The sequence below is a fragment of the Pelodiscus sinensis genome, chromosome 19 (assembly GCF_049634645.1).
Source record: "Pelodiscus sinensis isolate JC-2024 chromosome 19, ASM4963464v1, whole genome shotgun sequence".
Taxonomy (NCBI): domain Eukaryota; kingdom Metazoa; phylum Chordata; order Testudines; family Trionychidae; genus Pelodiscus; species Pelodiscus sinensis.
In genome coordinates this window covers 22,285,581-22,304,461 of record NC_134729.1, presented here as the reverse complement: position 1 = coordinate 22,304,461, position 18,881 = coordinate 22,285,581, and the positions used below count along the sequence as shown (strand labels likewise).

At 59.8% G+C, this 18,881-nt stretch overlaps 2 protein-coding genes across 3 annotated transcripts in view; both read right to left on the bottom strand.

Annotated features, from left to right (window-relative positions):
* Positions 1-499: 499 nt before the first annotated feature.
* On the bottom strand, positions 500-9,812 carry EBI3 (Epstein-Barr virus induced 3). Of its 2 annotated transcripts, none has more exons than XM_075903019.1 (7): positions 9,660-9,812; positions 7,379-7,549; positions 5,058-5,294; positions 4,249-4,366; positions 3,798-3,970; positions 2,821-2,984; positions 500-1,969 (listed from the first exon to the last, which is right to left on the bottom strand). In XM_075903019.1, exons 2-7 carry the CDS (start codon positions 7,461-7,463, stop codon positions 1,817-1,819), a joined length of 930 nt encoding a protein of 309 aa, XP_075759134.1. In that variant the 5' UTR covers positions 7,464-7,549; positions 9,660-9,812; the 3' UTR covers positions 500-1,816. The 2 variants fall into 2 exon arrangements, with proteins under 2 accessions (XP_075759134.1, XP_075759133.1); XM_075903018.1 differs by having other exon boundaries at positions 7,379-7,552; positions 9,660-9,811.
* A 1,049-nt stretch (positions 9,813-10,861) lies between these two features.
* The window catches only part of ANKRD24 (ankyrin repeat domain 24), a 31,811-nt gene continuing 23,791 nt past the window's right edge, over positions 10,862-18,881 (bottom strand). Inside the window, exons 17-20 of the mRNA XM_075903017.1 lie at positions 15,402-16,934; positions 13,597-13,758; positions 12,952-13,017; positions 10,862-11,348 (exon numbers count right to left, since the gene is read on the bottom strand). Of these exons, the coding sequence (XP_075759132.1) occupies positions 11,271-11,348; positions 12,952-13,017; positions 13,597-13,758; positions 15,402-16,934 (1,839 nt within the window). The 3' untranslated portion in view covers positions 10,862-11,270. The remainder of the gene's footprint in view (positions 11,349-12,951; positions 13,018-13,596; positions 13,759-15,401; positions 16,935-18,881) is intronic.

Genomic DNA, 18,881 nt, shown 5'->3' with positions numbered 1-18,881 from the left:
ATATGGAGTTCTTACTTCTCCCTGTCCTAGCCGTTGTGTCAATTAACCACCTGGCTCCACCCCAGAGGTGGCTGCATTCAACAAACTTCAAGTAGAGCATTTTAAGGCCTAATCCTGCTGACACTCCCTTCCTGGCCTAGTGCTTTCTAATGGGAGTTGTTTACTTGATAGGATTACTCATGATAGAAAGCAGGCCTATGCACAGCAGTAAAACATTGGCAGGATTAGGCCCATAAATTAAGATGCTACAGAAGACTCATATGCTTACATTTACACACATGAGAAGCCCCACTGGAGTCTTACTAAATATATGTGTAAATTTTTGCAGGGTTAGGATCTTATCCAAAGAGCACTTTAAGGAGTGGATGGAAGGTGCTATTTAAAAGTAAGATGTTCATTATATTCTTGACTTGTTTGAATTGCCTCAGTCTCTTGGCAATATCTAATACAATAGATGAGGAATAGAAATGTGATAAACATAAATCCCCAAAGCCAGAAGTACTTGAGACAGACTATCGCTTAATAGAAATGCAATTTATTTCTTTTGTCCGTTAGCTTTTTGACTGCTCTGCCGTACGGCTTCTGCATTAAAGAGTATATTCTTGGATAGAATACTGGAGCAAAGCCAGTCCTGTTACCTTTTGACTTCCTTGGCTAAAAAGTGAGCGTTTTTTTTGCGTATTTTGGTTATTCTAAATATATTTTAACCCAATCACAAGATGCCTCTTCTATAGGAAAATCAGACTTTCAGCGATGCCTGTGGACACAAAATATTCCTCCCCCATTCAGGCATCGACACATGTCAGTCAGCTACAAGGTCAGCTGCTGCTCACTAGTCATTCACTGCAAAGCCAGAAAATACTTGCATGGTTCCAAGGCACTGACAGATGGGTTCCCAGAAGCTGAGGGTCAGCCAGCCTGGAGAACCAGGAGGAGGATCCGACATTGACAAAAGAGGTGTTTGAAGCAAGCTGGCCGAAGCCAGCCTTACAGCGGGGCCCTGGAAAAGTGTGGCCGCTCCCGCTGCCAGCTTGGCTCGAATCGGTATCTGACCCACGCTCTGTCCAAAGAGCAGGATTTGGGCTCTCGGGAGCCACATTCTGAGTTGGCCCTGCTAGGAGGGACGGTTAACTGAGCACACGGTGCAGGCATGACAGCCGATGGGAGTAGGGTTGCCAGATGGTTTCAACAAAAATACCAGACACACTTGACATGACATCACAATCGACATTACATCTGATTTAGAAAATACCGGACAGTTCTATTTTCTCAGTTCTATTTTCTCATTTTTTCCCCCCAAACAGAAAGTTCAAATAGGACAGTCTGGTTCAAAACTGGACACCTGGCAACCCTAGGCAGGAGACCTCCGGTACCAAAAGCACAAAGGCTGCTCTGGAGATGGGGCTGTACTAGACTCATGTCCTCAGTGAATCGCCCCAGAGGGGGCTTGTCCCACACACCTACCAGTGGGGCACGTTCCTCCTCTGTGCTCAGGAAACCCATCCTGAGGCCCACAGAAGGTTGAATCCTGCAATAGCCCTTAGTAGGTGACACAGGGCAGCAACAACAACCAAGCCCCAGCAGCCAGGGCTCTGTCAGCCACGCAGGGCTGGGGGCGTGGAGAAGGACAGAGAGTTCAGCAGCAGACAGGCATATCACAGCATAGGAACCCTCGCCCAGCCCGGCCCAGCTCCTGTATTTTCTGCCAGGCGAATTACAGCAGCCTCAGTGGCGGGTGAAGGCAAAAGCAAGTCTAATCTGCACACCCTTGGGAGGCAGGTGTGAGTGCTTCCAGCCATGCCGGGCATCCCTCGGCTCACTGCTGCATCCAGGGGGTGCCGGACACACGCGGGCTCCAGGCGCTGTACTCGCCGTAGTCCGTGAAGTCCTTGGCGGCCACTTGCACGTGGTGGATGGCTCTGGGGCGGATCCCCGTCAGGATGAAGGAGGTCTGCTCGTACGGCCCGATCTGTAAGGCAACACACACAGCAGAGGCGGGGTTAGGCCGTGAACATGCCCCTGGGGAATCCTGCAGGGCCACACATGAGGGGAGTGGGAGGCAGGACACAGAGCTCCGACGCCCGACGGCCTTGGACTCGCCTTGTGGTCTTGGGCAAACCGGGCCCCCTCTCTGGGCCCGGGTTAGATGGTTCCAGCCTGCCTTTGGGAAGGGCTTTGAGAGCTGTGGAGGGAAAGGGTTGTATCCGGCTTGCATGTTAGCACTGAAGTGATGCTGGGCGGGGTGAGGGGGGGTGCAGCCCCTCTACTGCTTGCAGGGGCAGTTAGAGGGGAACCTGTCAGAGGTGGGGGTGGGGAAGGGCTGGCAAAGCTCAGGTATCTGGGAGGAGGCACCGCACTGAGCGATGTGAAAGATGGAGGAGCCGCTGCTGGATACCTGGAGGGCTGGAGGAATTGCCCAAGCGGATCAGACTCAGGGTCTCTCCGGCCCAGTCTCTCACCTCAGACAGTGACCAGCACTTGCTGCTTCAGAAGAAGGTGCAAGAATCCCCAGGAGGGCCAGAGCCAGGGGATGGAGAACTGGGGCAGGAGGGACGGATGGGGCTCCCCCTTCCTGCCCATAAACGAGCTCTCCAAGGCTCTTCAGAGTGCGCGGAAAAGCAAAGAGGCGTCTCTGCCTTCGCTCACCCCCTGCAGTCCTGGCGCAGGCAGGATGGGACTGGAGCAATTTCTCTGCCAAAGCAGATAATGGACTCGACCCGGGGGGGGGGGGGGCAAAGAGGCTGCCCTCAGCGCCCCCACAAAGCAAAGCGAACCCACAGCAGCCGACCAGCTGCCGGAGCCGAGAGCGCGGGAACTCACCGTTCGGTCGTTCTTGGCTCCCTCCCTCGCGTAGCGGATCAGGTACTTGAGGGGGAAATACTGCGGGAAGGGCCAGGAACTGGGCGGCTGCCACTCCAGGAGCAGCTTCTTGCTTTCCCCAGGGATGGGGGAGACCCGCAAGCCTTCTGGGGGATCCGGCCGGACTAACAAAACCCAGAGAACAATCACGGCTTGGACCGTCTGGCCAGGCTGGCAGCCTGAGTCCTACCCCAGCTGGGGGGCCCAGCACAGCGAGCGTCCCAGGGCTGTGCTCTGAAATCTACCAGGGCCCCAACATGCTCCTGGAAAGGCCCATCCAGCCAGTGCTGCAGACTGAAGCCGTCTGTCGTGGGGGGCTGGGGAGGTGCCCCCCACACAGCTCCCCACTGGAAAGGATCACGCCAGAGTTGGGGGAACACATCTAAGCATGGCCCGCTTAGACATTGCCTGCTGGTATCTGCAATCCCCAGCCCCCAGCCCCAATCTGGACCATCCCAGTGGTATCTGGTATTCCCAACTCCTGTCCCCAGTCTGGCCAGCCCTGCTGGTATCTGCAATTCCCAGCCCCCAGCCCCAATCTGGACCATCCCAGTGGTATCTGGTATTCCCAACTCCTGTCCCCAGTCTGGCCAGCCCTGCTGGTATCTGAAATTCCCAGCCCCCATCCCCCATTCTGCTTGTATTGTCAGATTCACTGAAATATCTTCTCGTTTTCTGGTGCCCCACATTGCGCAAAGCAGCCCTCCTCCTCCACCCCATTACCGGGGTCACCCAGTGCAGGGAAAGCACTGTGGGGGAGCAGGAGCGCTCCTGACTCCCTCGCCCACCGGCTCTGAGACTAGGACCCAGGAGCCCAGACTCCCAGGGCCCCGCTCTAACCCCCATGCCATGCACTCCTGTGCCTGACGCCCTGCGCCCCGGGGATCCCTGCCCTCCCCTCCCCACAGCGACGTAGCCCTGCGGCTGCGAACTCTCACTGATCTGCTCCGCGATGAAGGGGAAGAGGGTCATCGCCGCGCCCAGCGGGTTCACGGCCGTCACGTTCAGCACGTAGGGGGTGATGGAGAACAGCTGGATGTCACTGATGGTGCAGCTGCTGGCCCCGGCCCCCGGCTGGACACACTCGCTCTCCTGGGCCCCCAGGCCGTGCCTGCGGCATGAGAGGAGGCAGCTTAATGCCCCGTGGCAGAGACGCCGCTCCCTGGGGCCCTGAGAGCTCAGTCTGAGGCGACACCAGCACAGAGGGTCTCTGTCCGCTGCCCACCGACAGACCTTTGCCTACCCGGCTCCCCAGGGCGAGCGGGATCTGTGCTCGCCTCTCCCACCAGAGGAGGGTGATCTCACCGGGACAGATGGTCCAGCTAGAGCCTGTGTCTTCCCCCTCCCCCCCATGTCCTCAGCTGGGTCCTGGCTCTGGGAGGATTTCACCTGTATGTGGTGATGAAATCAGTCTCCAGGCCTGGTTCAGGTTGCAGCTTCCAGGTGCAGTTGACGGTCTGGGGGTAACTGACAGCCCAGCACTCAACGGCAGGCTTCTCGGGGGGCACTGCGGGAGAGGGAAGGACGGAGCATCACACAGACATCACAAGGGAGCCTGACGACATCCCGGGCCGCGATATCCTGGAGCAGCTCATGTTGCCCACCACACTCGGGCTGTGTCTACACTGGCCACTTATTCTGAAAAATCAGCCGCTTTTCCGGAATAACTTGCCAGCTGTCTACACTGGCCCCTTGAATTTCCGGAAAAGCACTGACAATCTAATGTAAAATCGTCAGTGTTTTTCCGGAAAAACCATGCTGCTCCCGTTCGGGCAAAAGTCCTTTTCCGGAAAACTGTTCCGGAAAAGGGCCAGTGTAGACAGCACAGATTTCTTTTCTGCAAAAAAGCCCCAATTGCGAAAATGACGATCGGGGCTTTTTTGCGGAAAAGCGCGTCTAGATTGGCCACGGACGCTTTTCCGCAAAAAGTGCTTTTCCGGAAAAGCAGCCTGCCAATGTAGACACGCTTTTTCCGAAAATGCTTATAACGGAAAAGTTTTCCGTTATAAGCATTTCTGGAAAAGGGTGCCAGTGTAGACGTAGCCTCGGTGTGGCACTTGGTTCCTGGCTGGGCCACGCTGATCAGCCAGCAGAGGCATTTACATCCAAGGGTCCCAGGTTCGATCCCCTATGCCTGACAGCCTGTGATAGTGAGTGCAGGGGCAGAGCACCCCTGTGGGAAGGGACAGCCCACTCACAGCCCACTTGCAGCCGAATCCTGCGCAGGGTCTTCCCAGTGCCAGGCTGGTGGCAGCTGTATTCCCCTTCCTGAGCCAGGCTGGCGTTCCGCAGCCAGAGCTGGCCCTTGTCTCTGGCCACTGCATCCTCGGAGGCAGCCACCTGCGTGCCATTCACTCTCCAGTCCACCCTGGTGGCCGTGTCGCAGTGGAGAAGCAAGTCGGTGCCGAGCGCCCCATACTGCTCGTGGCAGAGGCCTGGAATGCAAGGAGGAACCGTCAGAGGGCGCCTGGCGTGTTACCCGGAGCCTGGGCCGGCAGGGTGTGCACACGGGAGGGAGGTGCTTAAATTACATCAAAATGGGTCTCAGACTTTCTGGTCCACAGCCCACCCTGCTCGCTGCAGACTTTCCGCCGACAACCAGCCAACCATCCATATGACAAAATAGGTGCAGGATGGGGTGAGGCTCTGGCCAGGAGGTAGGGTGCAGGAGCGGGATGGGGATGTGAGGTGGGGGTGGGAGGGTGCAGCAGCAGGGTGAGGGGGCCTAGGTAGAAGGGAGGTTGGGGGTGGTGGGTCTGGCCAGAGGGTAGGGTACAGGAGCGGGATGGGGATGTGAGGTGGGGGTGGGAGGGTGCAGGAGCAAGGTGAGGGGGCCTAGGTAGGAGGTGGTGGGTCTGGCCAGAAGGAGCGGGATGGGGATGTGGGGTTGGGAAGGGAGGATACAGGAGCTGGGTGGGGGTGGGGAGCCTGGGTGGGAGGGAGATGGGGACACTTTACTTGGCTCCGTACCTCTCACTGCTCCCATTGGCTGTGATTCTGGCCAATGGGAGCAGTGGGGAAAGCCTCCAGGAGAGCGGTTGGGGGAGGGGCAGCGACAGTGCACGGAGCCGCTTCCGTCTCTGTGAGCGCCAATCTTGCGGGGGCGGGGCTAGAGCACCAGCGCAGGCTCCCCTCTGCACGGGAGGGGGGCAAGCCCTGAGCCCCTGCCCACCTGCAAGATGATGGCAGACCCTAGAGGTCCATAGACCACAGCGTCCATAGACCACAGCTCTAGGGAATTCAGAAGGGAGCAGATCACCTGGTGCGATCTCCCGGGTACCACCGGCCCCAGAGTTTAACCCAGGTGCCCCTGTAGTGAGCTTGGAAATGTGTTTGGACAACGCGCCTCCCCCGAGAGGCCACCGGAGCTGATCTGAAGACACCAAGGCTGTGTCTAGACTGGCCAGTTTTTCCGGAAAATCAGCCGCTTTTCCGGAAAAACTTGCCAGCTGTCTACACTGGCCGCTTGAATTTCCGCAAAAGCACTGACTTCCTACTGTAAGAAATCAGTGCTTCTTGCGGAAATACTATGCTGCTCCCGTTCGGGCAAAAGTCCCTTTTGCGCAAAAGGGCCAGTGCAGACAGCTGAGAACTGTTTTGCGCAAAAAAGCCCCGATTGCGAAAATGGCGATCGGGGCTTTTTTGCGGAAAAGCGTCTGTGCCAATCTAGACGCTCTGTTCCGAAAATGCTTTTAATGGAAAACTTTTCCGTTAAAAGCATTTCCGGAAAATCATGGCAATCTAGACACAGCCCAAGAGATGCAGAAGCTGCTGCTTTGCTCTGGAGCTCGTCCCGTTGGGTAACCCCCCCACCCCCATCACAACTGGAGCCCTGGCTCTAATCGGAACCCATCTGGCTTCTGCTCCCAGCCGCTGGCTCCGGTCCTGCTCTTTGCCTCTGGGCAAACTTGCCTAACTCCTCGGCCACTTCTGAAAAGCTCCTGGCAGGCTTGCGACCCCGAGGGGCCCAGCGGCCAGGACACCAAACCGGGAACGGGAGCGTCCGGGCTCCCACTGGCCTCGTTGTGAACGTGCCGTTCCCAGGAGGGGCCTGTTCCTGAGGCAGGGGGTTGGTTCTCCTGGAGCGATGCCGGCTCGGTCCTTTCTAGCTCGCAAAGCCATGTGACACCCCCCTCCGCCCCGAAAGGAGGCAGCTGTGCCCGGGGGCAGCCTTCCTGCCTCCCACCCTTCTCATCATTAATCCAACGCACCCAGCATGGGGTGAGCCCCTTGCTAGGACTAAGCTGCAAGAGGTGCCTGCCTGCCAGCGTCCGGCACAGGCCCATCGCCAGCTGGGATCAGGAAAAACTTTCCTGCCCCACCCCCGCATGATCTCGTACCCCCCGGGGGGGCGGATTTGCAGCTTTCTCTGCCGCTGGCTGGGTGAGAGTCAGGCTCGTGGGTGAGAGAGAGCAAGGGACCATCTGCTCGGGGGATCCCGGAGCCACTGCCAAAGGGCTGGAGAAATACACACAAGGCACCGTGGGGGCCACCGGGGAACGACCCTTCCCCCTCGTACCCTCCTCTCCATCGCTCCCAGCGGTGCTGCTGCAGGGGGCAGGCCAGGCCGGCAGGACCAGGGCGAGGAGCACCGTCCACTTCATCTCCCAGCGGGAGCCGGTCAGCAGTGCGGGTGGGGATTCGATCCTGCAAGTGGGTGTGGGTGTGGGAGTGGAAGTTCCCCCGGTGGCTGCTGCAAGAGATTGATCTCATTTACGGTGGGGCTTTGGGTCCCACGAACATCCACGGGTGGGCCTGAGACCTGGGCTCAGTGCCCAGTGGCTGGGCAAGTCCCTGCCCCCCTCTGTGCCTCAGTTTCCCCTCCCCCTTTGTCTGTTTAGGCTTGTGGACACTTCAGGGCAGGGTCTGTCTCTCTCACTGGGTGTCCATGCAGGGCCCAGCACGACAGGGCCCTGCTCTGGGGTGGGCCTTCTGCGTGCCGCTGGCGTGTGGCTAAACAAGCCGCCTACGGCGAGGAAAGAGCTGCCAGCCGAGCGCGGCCGATCTGACGAGGTCCCGTCTCCCAGCCTGGTGGGGGCCTGGCACGGGCGCATGCTGGTGGCTGTGCTCCCAGGGAGGGAACCCAGCCCCGGGGTGGGTCCGGCCGCCCCACACGGCTTCCATTGGGGTCAGGCCCCAGGGCAAAGCTGGTCCCTGCTGTGGCAAGCCCCTTGCCCCGCTGGCCTGCCCCCCACCCGAGGGCCCTGCAGCGTCTCCTGGGGAAGAGACAGAGGCCGGGCTGGGAGGGAGGATGCTATGCAGCGTCTCCTTCCACTTGGAGCTGGAGCACAGCAGGGGTTTTGGACCAGCCTGAGCCCTAGATCTGCCATTTAAACCCTTCTCCACCGGAGGCCAAGGCCCTGCTGGCTCTTTCCAGCGCCCCCGGGGTTAACAGGTCCAAGGGAAGGGGGTGGCGCTGCCCAGAAGGAAACATTAAGTGGGAGCTAGAGTGGTGAGCGCGGGGCAAGTCTCAGTGGGGCTTCCCCCGTCCTGGCCCTGGGCCTGAGCAGTGCCCCTCCAGGCTGTTTGGAAAAGGAAGGACCCAGTACCCCCTGCTAGGGGGGCCAGGATCGGACCCACCCAGGGACACGCGAGGGCACAAGAACCACCGTGAGATCGGCTCGTTTTCCTGGCAGCCCAGCAAGGCAGGGACAGAAAAGGGGATTTTTTTGGCTGACACCATCTGCTCTCGGTGAAACTGCACTTGGAGGCAGCCTGTCCTAGTAGTTAGAGCACCGAGACCTGAGCGCTGACCCTGGCCTGCAGAGTGTCCTTGGGCAAGTCACGCCCCTGCTCCGTGCCTCAGTTTCCCCAGCTGTACAATAGGGGCGATGACATTGCCCTTTGGGACCTGCTGCTGGGCAGGGTGAGCTAAACCGTAGGGCTTGGCATGAAGGTTCCCCGTGGGCCCAGAGCTCTGTTGTTTAGTGGGGTGAATTCAGAGCTAGGGGCGAGTGCCCAGGGAGGCAGGGCCCATGTGGACAGCAGCTTCCAGGGCAGCTGTTCTGTTCCTAGGGCTCTTGTTCACAGCCTCTTCTCTCCTTCCCAGCCCTGCTGCCCTTCCCCTGGGGGCAGTGTTCCCTATGAGCTGGGCGCTCAGGAGAGATTCCAGTGCTGCCCAGCTGACTAGCAGAGCGCCCCCCACCTATGCGGTGCACATGCCTCAGTGCACATAAAATTTATTCCGCACGTGGATGGAAAAAATCCGCACACGGATAGAAAAGCTTCGAGAGAACGTTGCCCAGGGGAGAGTGGATGTGTCCGAGAGCCTCACCCTCCCTCAGGAGTTTTAGCTCCTCTGGCAAGGAGGGTCTGATCCCTCCTGTTTTACGGGCAGGGGGCCTGAGGCAAGGGGTAAGTGACGGGGCATGTTAGGTGGTCTGCCCAAGACCAGTCCCCTGCTCTGGCCACTAGACCATGCTGCCTATCTGTCAGGAGGGCCAGTGGTGGTGGTTGTGGGGGGGGATTTTCTCTGGCACTGAGCTGAGACCCCGCGGCTGATTTCACGCAGCCACGAGATCCAAGCCGTTTGCTGTTACTGCCGGTTCCAAACAGCTGGTGACCTAGGCTTGACCCGGAGATTTAGGGGGCATCTCTTACTGGCCACCACCCCAGCAACTCCACCCCTGCGCTCGAGGGGCTGGCAGCGGCTCTGAGCTAGGCTAGATGCCACAAGGGTGTTTTACCCGCCCCTCTCCCTGGCACGGAGGAGGGCACGAAAGGCAGCAAACACAATGGAGAAGCACAACAGCCCCGGAGCCAGCCCCTGTCCCAAAGCGCAGCGGGAACAAGCGACTCACCCGACGCGCCCGGCTCCGCTCCCAACCGGAGGCGACTGCAGCAGCCTCGGGAAGCGAAGTCCCCGTCTGACCTCAGCACGGCCGCGGCTCACTTCCGCGCACACACAGCGCTCAGGAAATTCACCAGCCTTTCCCACCAGGCTTCCCGGAGACAGCGTGGAACCAACCACAAAACCCACTCGGCCCCTCCTGTCCCGGCAAGGCGGGGCCCTGGAACAGCGCCGGGAGGGAGCGTGAAGCCCAGAGAGAATGGGGGGGCTGGGGTGCACATGCCCTGGTCTCTGGGGACGAGGGGGCAGCTGGGGGTGGCTCAGCTGGTCTAGGCCCAGCTGAGCAAAGAGCTTTTCAAGCAAGGGCTGAGGAAAAGGCAGCGACGGGTTATCGGAGGCCTGTTGCTTGCCAGGGTTGGATCCTGCCCTGCACAAGCCAGGGGCAAGATCGCTCTGACCCCAGTGGGGGCGGGGTCAGGCTCCCAGCACGCGGGACTTGTGAGTCCAGGCCTCAGCAAGTACAAAGCATCAGGGCAGAGCCCGGACTCCAGGGGCCTAGATCTGTTGGGACAGCACAAACTTCCCTTTTTAATGAAGGTGTTTTGACTCCCAGGTGGAAACCCCTTTCCCAGGTGTGTGTATGTGCGGGGGGGGGGGGGACTCCCCTTCCCAGGTGTCAGGTGGGGGGCCCTCCCTTTCCCACGTGTGTCTGGAGGGGGAGGGCGACTCCCCTACCCAGGTGTGTTTGGGAATGGAGGGTGACTCCCCTTCTCAGGTGTGCTGGGGGAGGGGACTCAGCTTCCCTGGTGTGTCGGAGGGGGCGGCGACTCCCCTACCCAGGTGTGGGGGAGGGGGGACTCCCCTACCCAGGTGTGTCGGGGGGGGGCGGCGACTCCCCTTCCCAGGTGTGGGGGAGGGGGGACTCCCCTACCCAGGTGTGTCGGGGGGGCGGCGACTCCCCTTCCCAGGTGCGTGTGGGGGGGGGACTCCCCTACCCAGATGTGTCTGGAGGGAAAGGGCAACTCCCCTTCCCAGATGTGTGTGTGTGGGGGGCTCCCCTTCCCAGGCGTGTCCCTGGAACAGCAGGTGCTGCAGGGCCGGAGGAGCCGGACTGTCTGCCCAACAACTTCCTCCATTCTCGTGGCACCAGCTCTGGCCTAAGCCCCGCCACGTGCCCCTCCCCCCGCAGGAAAGCCGGCCAGCCTCTGCAGAGTGAGTACAAACGGTTTATTGCTGTGGCTGCTCTGCCGAGAGACGCAGGCAGGAGCTGGTGAGTGACGCCGCTTCTCCCCTGCACGGCCCCCTGCTGCCCACGGAGCCACGCCGGTCCGTGCTGTGTCCCGGCCCGGTGCCTGCCTCCCCTGCCCCCTCAGAGGCTGCGGAGGTCAATGCCCCAAGGAGAGGGCAGAGTGAGCCCTAGACCTGCCATGAGGCACCTCCCAGCACACACGGCCCAGGAGCTGGGTGCAAAGGTACAAAGGCGCCACCCCCCGTGGTCACCCGAACCATGCGGGCCTTGCTCTGGGCGAGGAGGGGTGGGCAAAAAGGGCCGGCGGGCCACGGGTGCTGTGTGCGAGTCCACCCCGGCGGGCACTGGGCCGTGCTCCCTCGCCCCGGGCGCTCATCTGCCTTGCTCCTGCAGCCGCTGCATCATCAGGATCTGGTACAAGAGTCTCTGCACGTCTTCGTCCATGTGGCCCTGCAAAGGGGAGGAAGATGGAGGGGGGGATGGGGAAGGGGAATGACACGGCCCCAAAGTACCCCTCCTACCCCGACTTACCCCCCGGCCAGCCCCCCTGCTACCTCTGGCTAGGACCAAAGCAGGCGCCAGCCGTGGTGGGTCCTGGCAGCCAGGGCAGCTCTCTGAGCTGAGCAAAGCCCAGAGCCCTGCGCCAAACCCAGGGCGGGGGACGGGCCGCTCCTCGCACCCAAGGCAGGAGCACACGGCCACGGCCGGAGGGTCAGACAGAGAATTCCTTAGTTCTGCTAGAAACGGGCTCAGGAGGCAAAGTTCAGCGCCAGATCCCAGCTGAGGCCCCGGTGTTCAGAGCTGCAGGCTGGTTTCGGCCCAGTGCTACGTTTCAGGAGCACAGACGGAGGAGAAAAAGGCTGTTCCTGCGTTGAAGTCTCTGCTTTGCCCATACATGGTCACGGAGACACACACCTGGGACACGCTGCACGCCCCGGGCACGGACACGCAGAGATCGCCTGGTGTGCACCACACGCTTCCAGCACGCAGCATGTCCCAGGCAGACTCACACACTGTGGTGAGGAGCAGGAACATGACGTGCACGCAGATGTGCGTACGTGTACACACACACACACACACACACACACACACACACACACACACACACACAGGCTCCAGTGTTCACACACACACAGGCTCCAGTGTTCACACACACACACACACACACACACACACACACACACGCTCCAGTGTTCACACACACACACACATTCCAGTGTTCTCACACGCACACACACACACACACACACAGGCTCCAGTGTTCACACACACACACACACACACACAGGCTCCAGTGTTCACACACACACACACACACACACACACACACACACACACACGCTCCAGTGTTCACACACACACACATTCCAGTGTTCTCACACGCACACACACACACAGGCTCCAGTGTTCTCACACACACACACACACACACACACACACAGGCTCCAGTGTTCACACACACACACAGGCTCCAGTGTTCACACACACACACACACACACACACACTCCAGTGTTCATACACACACAAACACACACACAGGCTCCAGCGTTCTGCACAAGTATCCTTCCACCCATCACGACCTGCCAGCTCCTGTCCAGTGCACCCAAACTCTCTGCCCTTCCTCCCAACTCCTGCCCGAGCTCCTAGGAACAAGCCAGAGTTCCCCATGGCCACCTCCCAGGAGTGGGGCAATTCCAAAGCGTCCTTCAAATGCTGAGGGGCAGGGGCGGTAGTGGGGGGAGGAAGAGATGTCGTTTCTGTCAGTGCAAACAGGCCTACGAACCACCCTCTGAAACGCTCAGACAATACACCCCCCCCACACCCACTTATACAGACACACATGTGCAAACACCCAGTTATACTGACACCCGCCCACTGACACGTGTGCAAACATACCCACTTATACAGACACACCCAAGTGTGCGGGGACATACAACTGTACCGGTTCCGACACACCCACAATTCTATCTGTACACACCCACAGAGGACAGCAAACACCCCTCGCAACCACAACCTGATGCGGTGCGCCCAGCCCAGCCCCCGCACACTCACCTGAATGGCGCAGAGCAGGTGGCTCCGGTACAGGGAGACGACCTTGCGATGGTGCTTCTCTGTCTCCTGGAACCAAGGTGCGAGTGAGGGTCACATTATGGAACCAACAGGACCGGGCCACTCTGCTCATGGCCGCTCTGACCAACCTCCCACCCCCCTGCCTGACACAGCACGGAGCTGGGGGAATCGGGTCCTGCTCACACACCAGACACAGCCCAGGGGAACCAATTTCACTCCCCTTGTGGCACCCAGCGAAAGCAGCAACCTCGGTGCGGTACAAAGATTTAGCACAGGGGTTACCACTGGGCCTCTCCTGTGACCAGGGGCAGAAGGCATCGGCCTCGATCCTTAATGGTATTTAGGAGCCCAACTCCCAGGGGAGTTAGGAGCCTATTCTGCACTTTGGGGACGGGGCCCTTGAACCAGGCTGGTAGTGGCGGCTCTCCGCGCGGCTGTCCCAACGGCTCTGCAGCTTCTCCCCTGCTCCTAAGCTGCATGTCAGTTTCCAGACTCAGCCTTAAGCGCTGCCTCGCTCAGCATCTAGCCCCTGCGGTCCCATCAGGGGACTAGCACCACCAAGCCCATGGGACTCTCTCGGTGGTGGGCTTTGCTCCTCCCCTCGCCCAGCTGGTCCCGGATACGCACGGCCAGCTGCTGCTCCAGGGCCTTTATTGTGCTCTGCAGCTTTGCCGCCTCCTGCGGGTTCTGCGGGGCTGCCTGGGGCGGGGTTCCCCCCTGGCCAGAGAGCACAGACAGGCTGGTCAAAGCCTCCTTCAGCCTGAAGATTTCCTTGGACAGCTCCGTGATCTGCAAAGGCAAAGGGACCGGTGGGTCACCAAGGGCTGGCCGAGTTCACCGGAGCGGGCTCGAGTCGAGGGCAAAGCCTTGCAGGATTACGGGACACGCAGCAGCACGACGGATTCAAAATCCCAGGTCCCCAGCATGCACCCGCCACAGGTCTCAGACCTTGGCCTTCAAGTACCTAAAAGGGTGTTGCAAGGAGGAGGGGGAAAAATTGTTCTCTTTGATCTCGGAGGACAAGACAAGAAGCAAGGGGCTTAAGCTGCAGCAAGGGAGATTTAGGTTGGACATTAGGAAACACTTCCCAACTGTCAGGGTGGTTAAACACTGGGATAAGTTGCCTGGGAGGGTTGTGGAATCTCCATCTCTGGAGATATTTAAGGGCAGGTTGGACACACACCTGTCAGGGATGAGCTAGATCCGAGGTGTCCAACCAGTTCTGAAGCAGAAGTCCCTGCTGGCCAGTGAGAGACTCATAGAACCAAGGCAGGACCAATCCCAACTAAATCAACCCAGCCGGGGCTGTGTCAAGCCAGGACTTAAAAACCTTTAGGGATGGAGACTCCACCCCCTCCCTAGGGAACCGACCCCAGTGCTTCACCACCCTCCTAGGGAAATAGTTTTTCCTAATATCCAACCTAGACCTCTCCCACCACAACTTGAGACCATTGCTCCTTGTTCTGCCATCTGTCACCACTGAGAACAGCCTCTCTCCATCCTCTTGGGAACCTCCCTTCAGGAAGTTGAAGGCTGCTATCAAACCCCCCTCACTCTTCTCTTCTGCAATCTAAACAAACCCAAATCCCTCAGTCTCTCCTCATAGGTCATGCGCTCCAGCCTCCTTATCATTTTGGTTGTCCTCCGCTGGACCACTCTGTGACCAAAGCCTGTGAAAAGTTTGGTTTTGTTTCAATGGAGGGAACTGCCCCCCCCTCCCCATAACCTCTTTTGCACCCTGTGCCTCGCAGGAAGAAGAGCCAGACAGTGGCATTCCCCCCTCGAAACACACGCGTAAAGAAACTGAAAAATCTGCAACCAAAATGAAAATTTCCCATGGAAAAGAAAAGTTCCCTTCTGCCAGTAAAACAGTCCCCAGAAGTTGTGGGCCACAGGTAGTGAGTCCCTCTAGCGTGGCTCTGTATGCAGAGCATGACGGGGTCACCAATGCCTCTGCCGTGGCTCTGTCGCGGTATGGGACCCCCCGACCCACCCTTCACCCTCCCCCCACACACAGCTCTATCATGGGCTGGGATCTCCAGCCTCACCTCGGTCCCCCGATCCTGGGGCTCTCCCGTAGTGCTTCTTAAACTGTGTTCCGTGGCACACCGGGGAGCCGCGAGGCAGTCGGAGGTGTGCCACGGAGAACAACAGAGTTCAAAATGGCCACCCTTAAGGGGACAGGTGACTTTTTTTCTCCCTTCAATAACTTTTCCCCAGTGACCCTATTTTTTTTTGCTCAATAACTTTTCCCCGGACTCTTGTTTTTTTTTTGCTCAACAAAAAGTCCTTGGTGTTCAAAAAAATAATTGTTTGGTGTTCCCTGGTCTTAAAAAGTTTCAGAAATACTGCTCTACTGGGTGCTAGGATCCCCGCTCCCCTATCTGAGCAGGCTCCAGCGTGGGCGTGGTCACGGGGAAGCCCAGACCCACCTTCCTGTCCTTCTCCTTGACCAGGTTGGCCGAGTCCTCGATGCGGCCGTGCAGCTCCTGGATCCTCTCGGACTCGGCCCGCAGGCTCTGCAGCTGCTTCTCCGTGGCGGCCAGCTGGGCCTCGGCCGCCTGCTTCTCGCTCTTCATGAAGAGGGCCTCGCGCTGCACCTGGAACACCTCCGTGCACGTCTTCTCGTGCTTGCGCCCCAGGTCGCTCAGCTTCAGGCTCAGCGCGGTCACCTCGGCCTGCAGGCTGCTCCGCAGCTGCTCGTGCTCCTCCCTGGGCACCGTGCCCTCCCGCGTGCTGGCCAGCTCGCCCTGCAGCTGCGAGGCCTCCTGGGCTTTGGCAGCCAGCTCCTGCTCCAGCCGCCGGGCTCTGGCCTCCAGGGCCTCCTTGGCTCGGGCATGCTCGGCCAGCGGGACCGACTCCCGCCTGTGGCGCTCCGCCGCCTGCTGCAGCTCCGCCACCTCCCGCTGGGCAGCGCCATGCTGCTCCTCCAGCTCCAGCAGCTTCTTGCTGGCCTCGGCCAGCGCCCCGCTCAGCTTCCCTGCCAGCTCCTCCTGCTCCTGCCTGGAGAGGCTCTCAGAGGCCAGCTGCTCCTTCAGGGCGTTCAGCTCCACTTCCTTCTGGCCGTGATCCACGTGGAGCTGCCGGAGCCGGGCCCGCGCCTCCTCGTACTGCCCGCTCAGCTCCTCCAGCTGCTCCCGGAGCTGCCGGCTCTCCTCCTCCCACTGCTGGCTCTCTGCCAGGCGGCTCATTGCTTGCTGCAGCTCCCCGGCCCTCTCCTCCAGGTTCCTCCTCAGCTCCTCTGCTCCGGCCTCCGCTTGGCTGCACCTCGCCAGCAGCGCGGCCCTCTCCTCGGTGGCGGCTTCCAAGGTAAAGGTGAGGGACGCCTTCATCTCCTCGGCGCAGCAACCGCCACTGGCCGCCTCTTCCTGGGCCTCCAGGCGCCCCTCCAGGTCCTTCAGCCTCTGGTCTCTCTCCAACAGGGCCGCCTGGGCCTCCTGCAGAGCCGCCCTCGCCATCTCCAGCTCGCTCCCGGCACTCTCCCCCACCGGCTCCTCCACAGACAGGATGCCCAGCTGCATCTGCTCCCGCAGGAGCTGCACCTCGGCCACCGCCGCCTCGTACTTCTCCCGCGTCTCTGCCAGCACGCTGGCCAGCTCCTCCACCGCCGCATCTCCAGCTCCTCCTTCCCCACTGCTTCCGCCTGCCTCCACCCCGGCCTGGCCCAGCTCCTGGCTCTCCCCCTCGGGCACGGCTGAGCCCCGGCTCCTGTGTAGCGCCTCCTCCAGGGCCTGGATCCGCGCCTCGTATCCAGCCTTCAGCTGCTCGTATGCCTCCACCGGGACGAGCTCGCAGGAGGCCCCGTGGGGCCCGTTGCCTTCCAGAGCTCCCAATGCAGCCTGGGCCTCGGCGTGCTGGCCCTGGAGCCGCTGGAACTCCGACCGGAGGGAATCGTAGAGGGCGACGGGGACGAGCTCTTCCGACAGGACCACGTCGCTCTCATCTTTCTCGTAATTCTCCAGGATCTGCCAAGGGAGGGGATCAAACGTGAGACTCCCTCACGGGGACCCTGAGCTCCCGCTCCACAGGAGTATTACAGCAGCACCCCACTGTGTATCTCACCCCCCACCCTCTCCAGCTCTCCTGCCCCATAGCTCTTGTCCCCATAGATCTGTGGTTCTCAACTGGTGGTCCATGGTGACTTTTTCTGGGGTCCACAGGAACATTGTCCAAAGTCACACAGTGTGGGCAGCCCCCAAAAATCTGTTAGTAAGAAATAAATTTCAAACCAAAATGTTCGTTGGCTGCTCTTATCATGTCTCAAAAAGGAGGTGGGTCCATGAAAACTTTTTGATTGGCCTGGGTGTCCGTGGACTGAAACAAGTTGAGAACCGATGCCATAGATGTTTCCTAGGGCCTGGCCTCTCCTTCCAAACTTTACCCCAGTCCTGGGCCTTTGCCATGAGATACCCCTGATTTATACCAGCATGGGACAAGAATCAGGCCCTCTAGTTTTGGCTACCAGACTGAGTCAGGGTTAAACAGCAGGGCTGTGGAGCCGAGGGGTAGCACAAGGCAAAGGGGGACAGACTGGAATTGTAGGAGCTGGCAAAGGGAAGCCCCGCGGAAAGCCCGCACCCGAGGCCAGGAACTGCCCTCGCACAGTGACACTGCCCGGGTGGGGCAGGCAGGGGGAGAACAGAGAAGAGGCCAGAACGTGACTTTGGCAGGTCTTCCTAGCACATGCGAGCCGGGTCGTACGAGGCAGGGAGCCAGCCAGGCACAGGGCTCTGCACACGCAGGCGGGGGTTCTCTGCCTCTGGGAAGCAGAACAGCAACGGGCGCCAGGGAACCAGAGGGTCTAGCCTGGGACCCCCACCAAGACAGAGCAGGGGCAGTGGCAGGAATGTTGCAGGAAAAGGAGACGGGGAGAAGTCCCCGTGAAGGAAGCTGCCGACAGCTTCTGCTACAGACACAGGCTGTAATAGTGCAGTCGATGAATCGGTAAGCAAAAGCTTATCGGTTAATGCTATAGACTAAGGATGTTAAGTATCGACTAACTGACTAATCGAATAGTCGATGCATTTTTGCATCGACTATTGGATTAGTCGATAGGGCACCTCTGCCTTTGAAGTTCAGCCCTAGGATTGTTGCTACACTTCAAAGGCGAAAGCGCCACGTGGGCAGCTGATCCCGGGCTCCACGCGGCGCTGCCTCTTTGAAATGCCGCAGGGAGCCTGACACTGGGCTCCTCGCGGCATTTCACAGTGGCAGCGCTGCACGGAGCCTGGGGTCAGTGGGGGAGTCTCCAGCTGATCCCAGGTTCCACACGCCATGTGCAGCCTGGGGATACCCCGGCTGGCCGCAGGCTCCGTGTGAAGTATCCCTTCCTCTTCCCCCCATTCCTGCCTCTTTCTGACACAGGCAGCAAGAGAGTGAAACGACTAGCTGACTAGCTTGTGGACTAGCTGATAAGCATTTGCTTATTGGACAGTCGACTAGCCCTTCACATACTTACTATGGACAACACTCATTTCCCCCCCTTCCCCTTGCCAGTAAATGTTTTCGCAGGCTGGCCAGCCATCCGGCTCAATCCGGGATCTACCCCTGCTGCAGCTCTGTATTTAAAGTGTATTAGGAGCTAGGCAGGCAGGCAGCCTGGCTCAGTTCTGGCTCATGCCGGTTCTGGGAGCTCAGACCCCCCTGGACAGGAGCTGCTGCCCCCCACGCTGGGATGGCAGCGCAGAGCGACAGGCAGCTGCTCCGTGAGGGGAGCTGGTTTTTAAATTGGCTCCCTCACGGACCAGCTCCCGCCTGCCACCCTGCGCTGCTGCCTCTGATCCAGAGGCAGCAGTGCAGAGGGGCAGGGGGCTCCTCAGAAGTGGGGCCAGAGCGCACTGGATGCCGGCCCCACTCCCAGGGACTACAGAATAGTCGAGTAACCGATAAGAATTCACGACATTCGATGAACT

Excerpts from the sequence above, each read along its gene's own strand:
- EBI3 (XM_075903019.1), bottom strand. The coding sequence starts at position 7,463 with ATGAAGTGGACGGTGCTCCTCGCCCTGGTCCTGCCGGCCTGGCCTGCC. Across the intron at positions 5,295-7,378 it reads TGGGAGCGATGGAGAGGAGG|GCCTCTGCCACGAGCAGTAT; the intron begins GTACGAGGGGGA and ends CTTGCATTCCAG. Across the intron at positions 3,971-4,248 it reads GATTTCATCACCACATACAG|GCACGGCCTGGGGGCCCAGG; the intron begins GTGAAATCCTCC and ends CTCATGCCGCAG.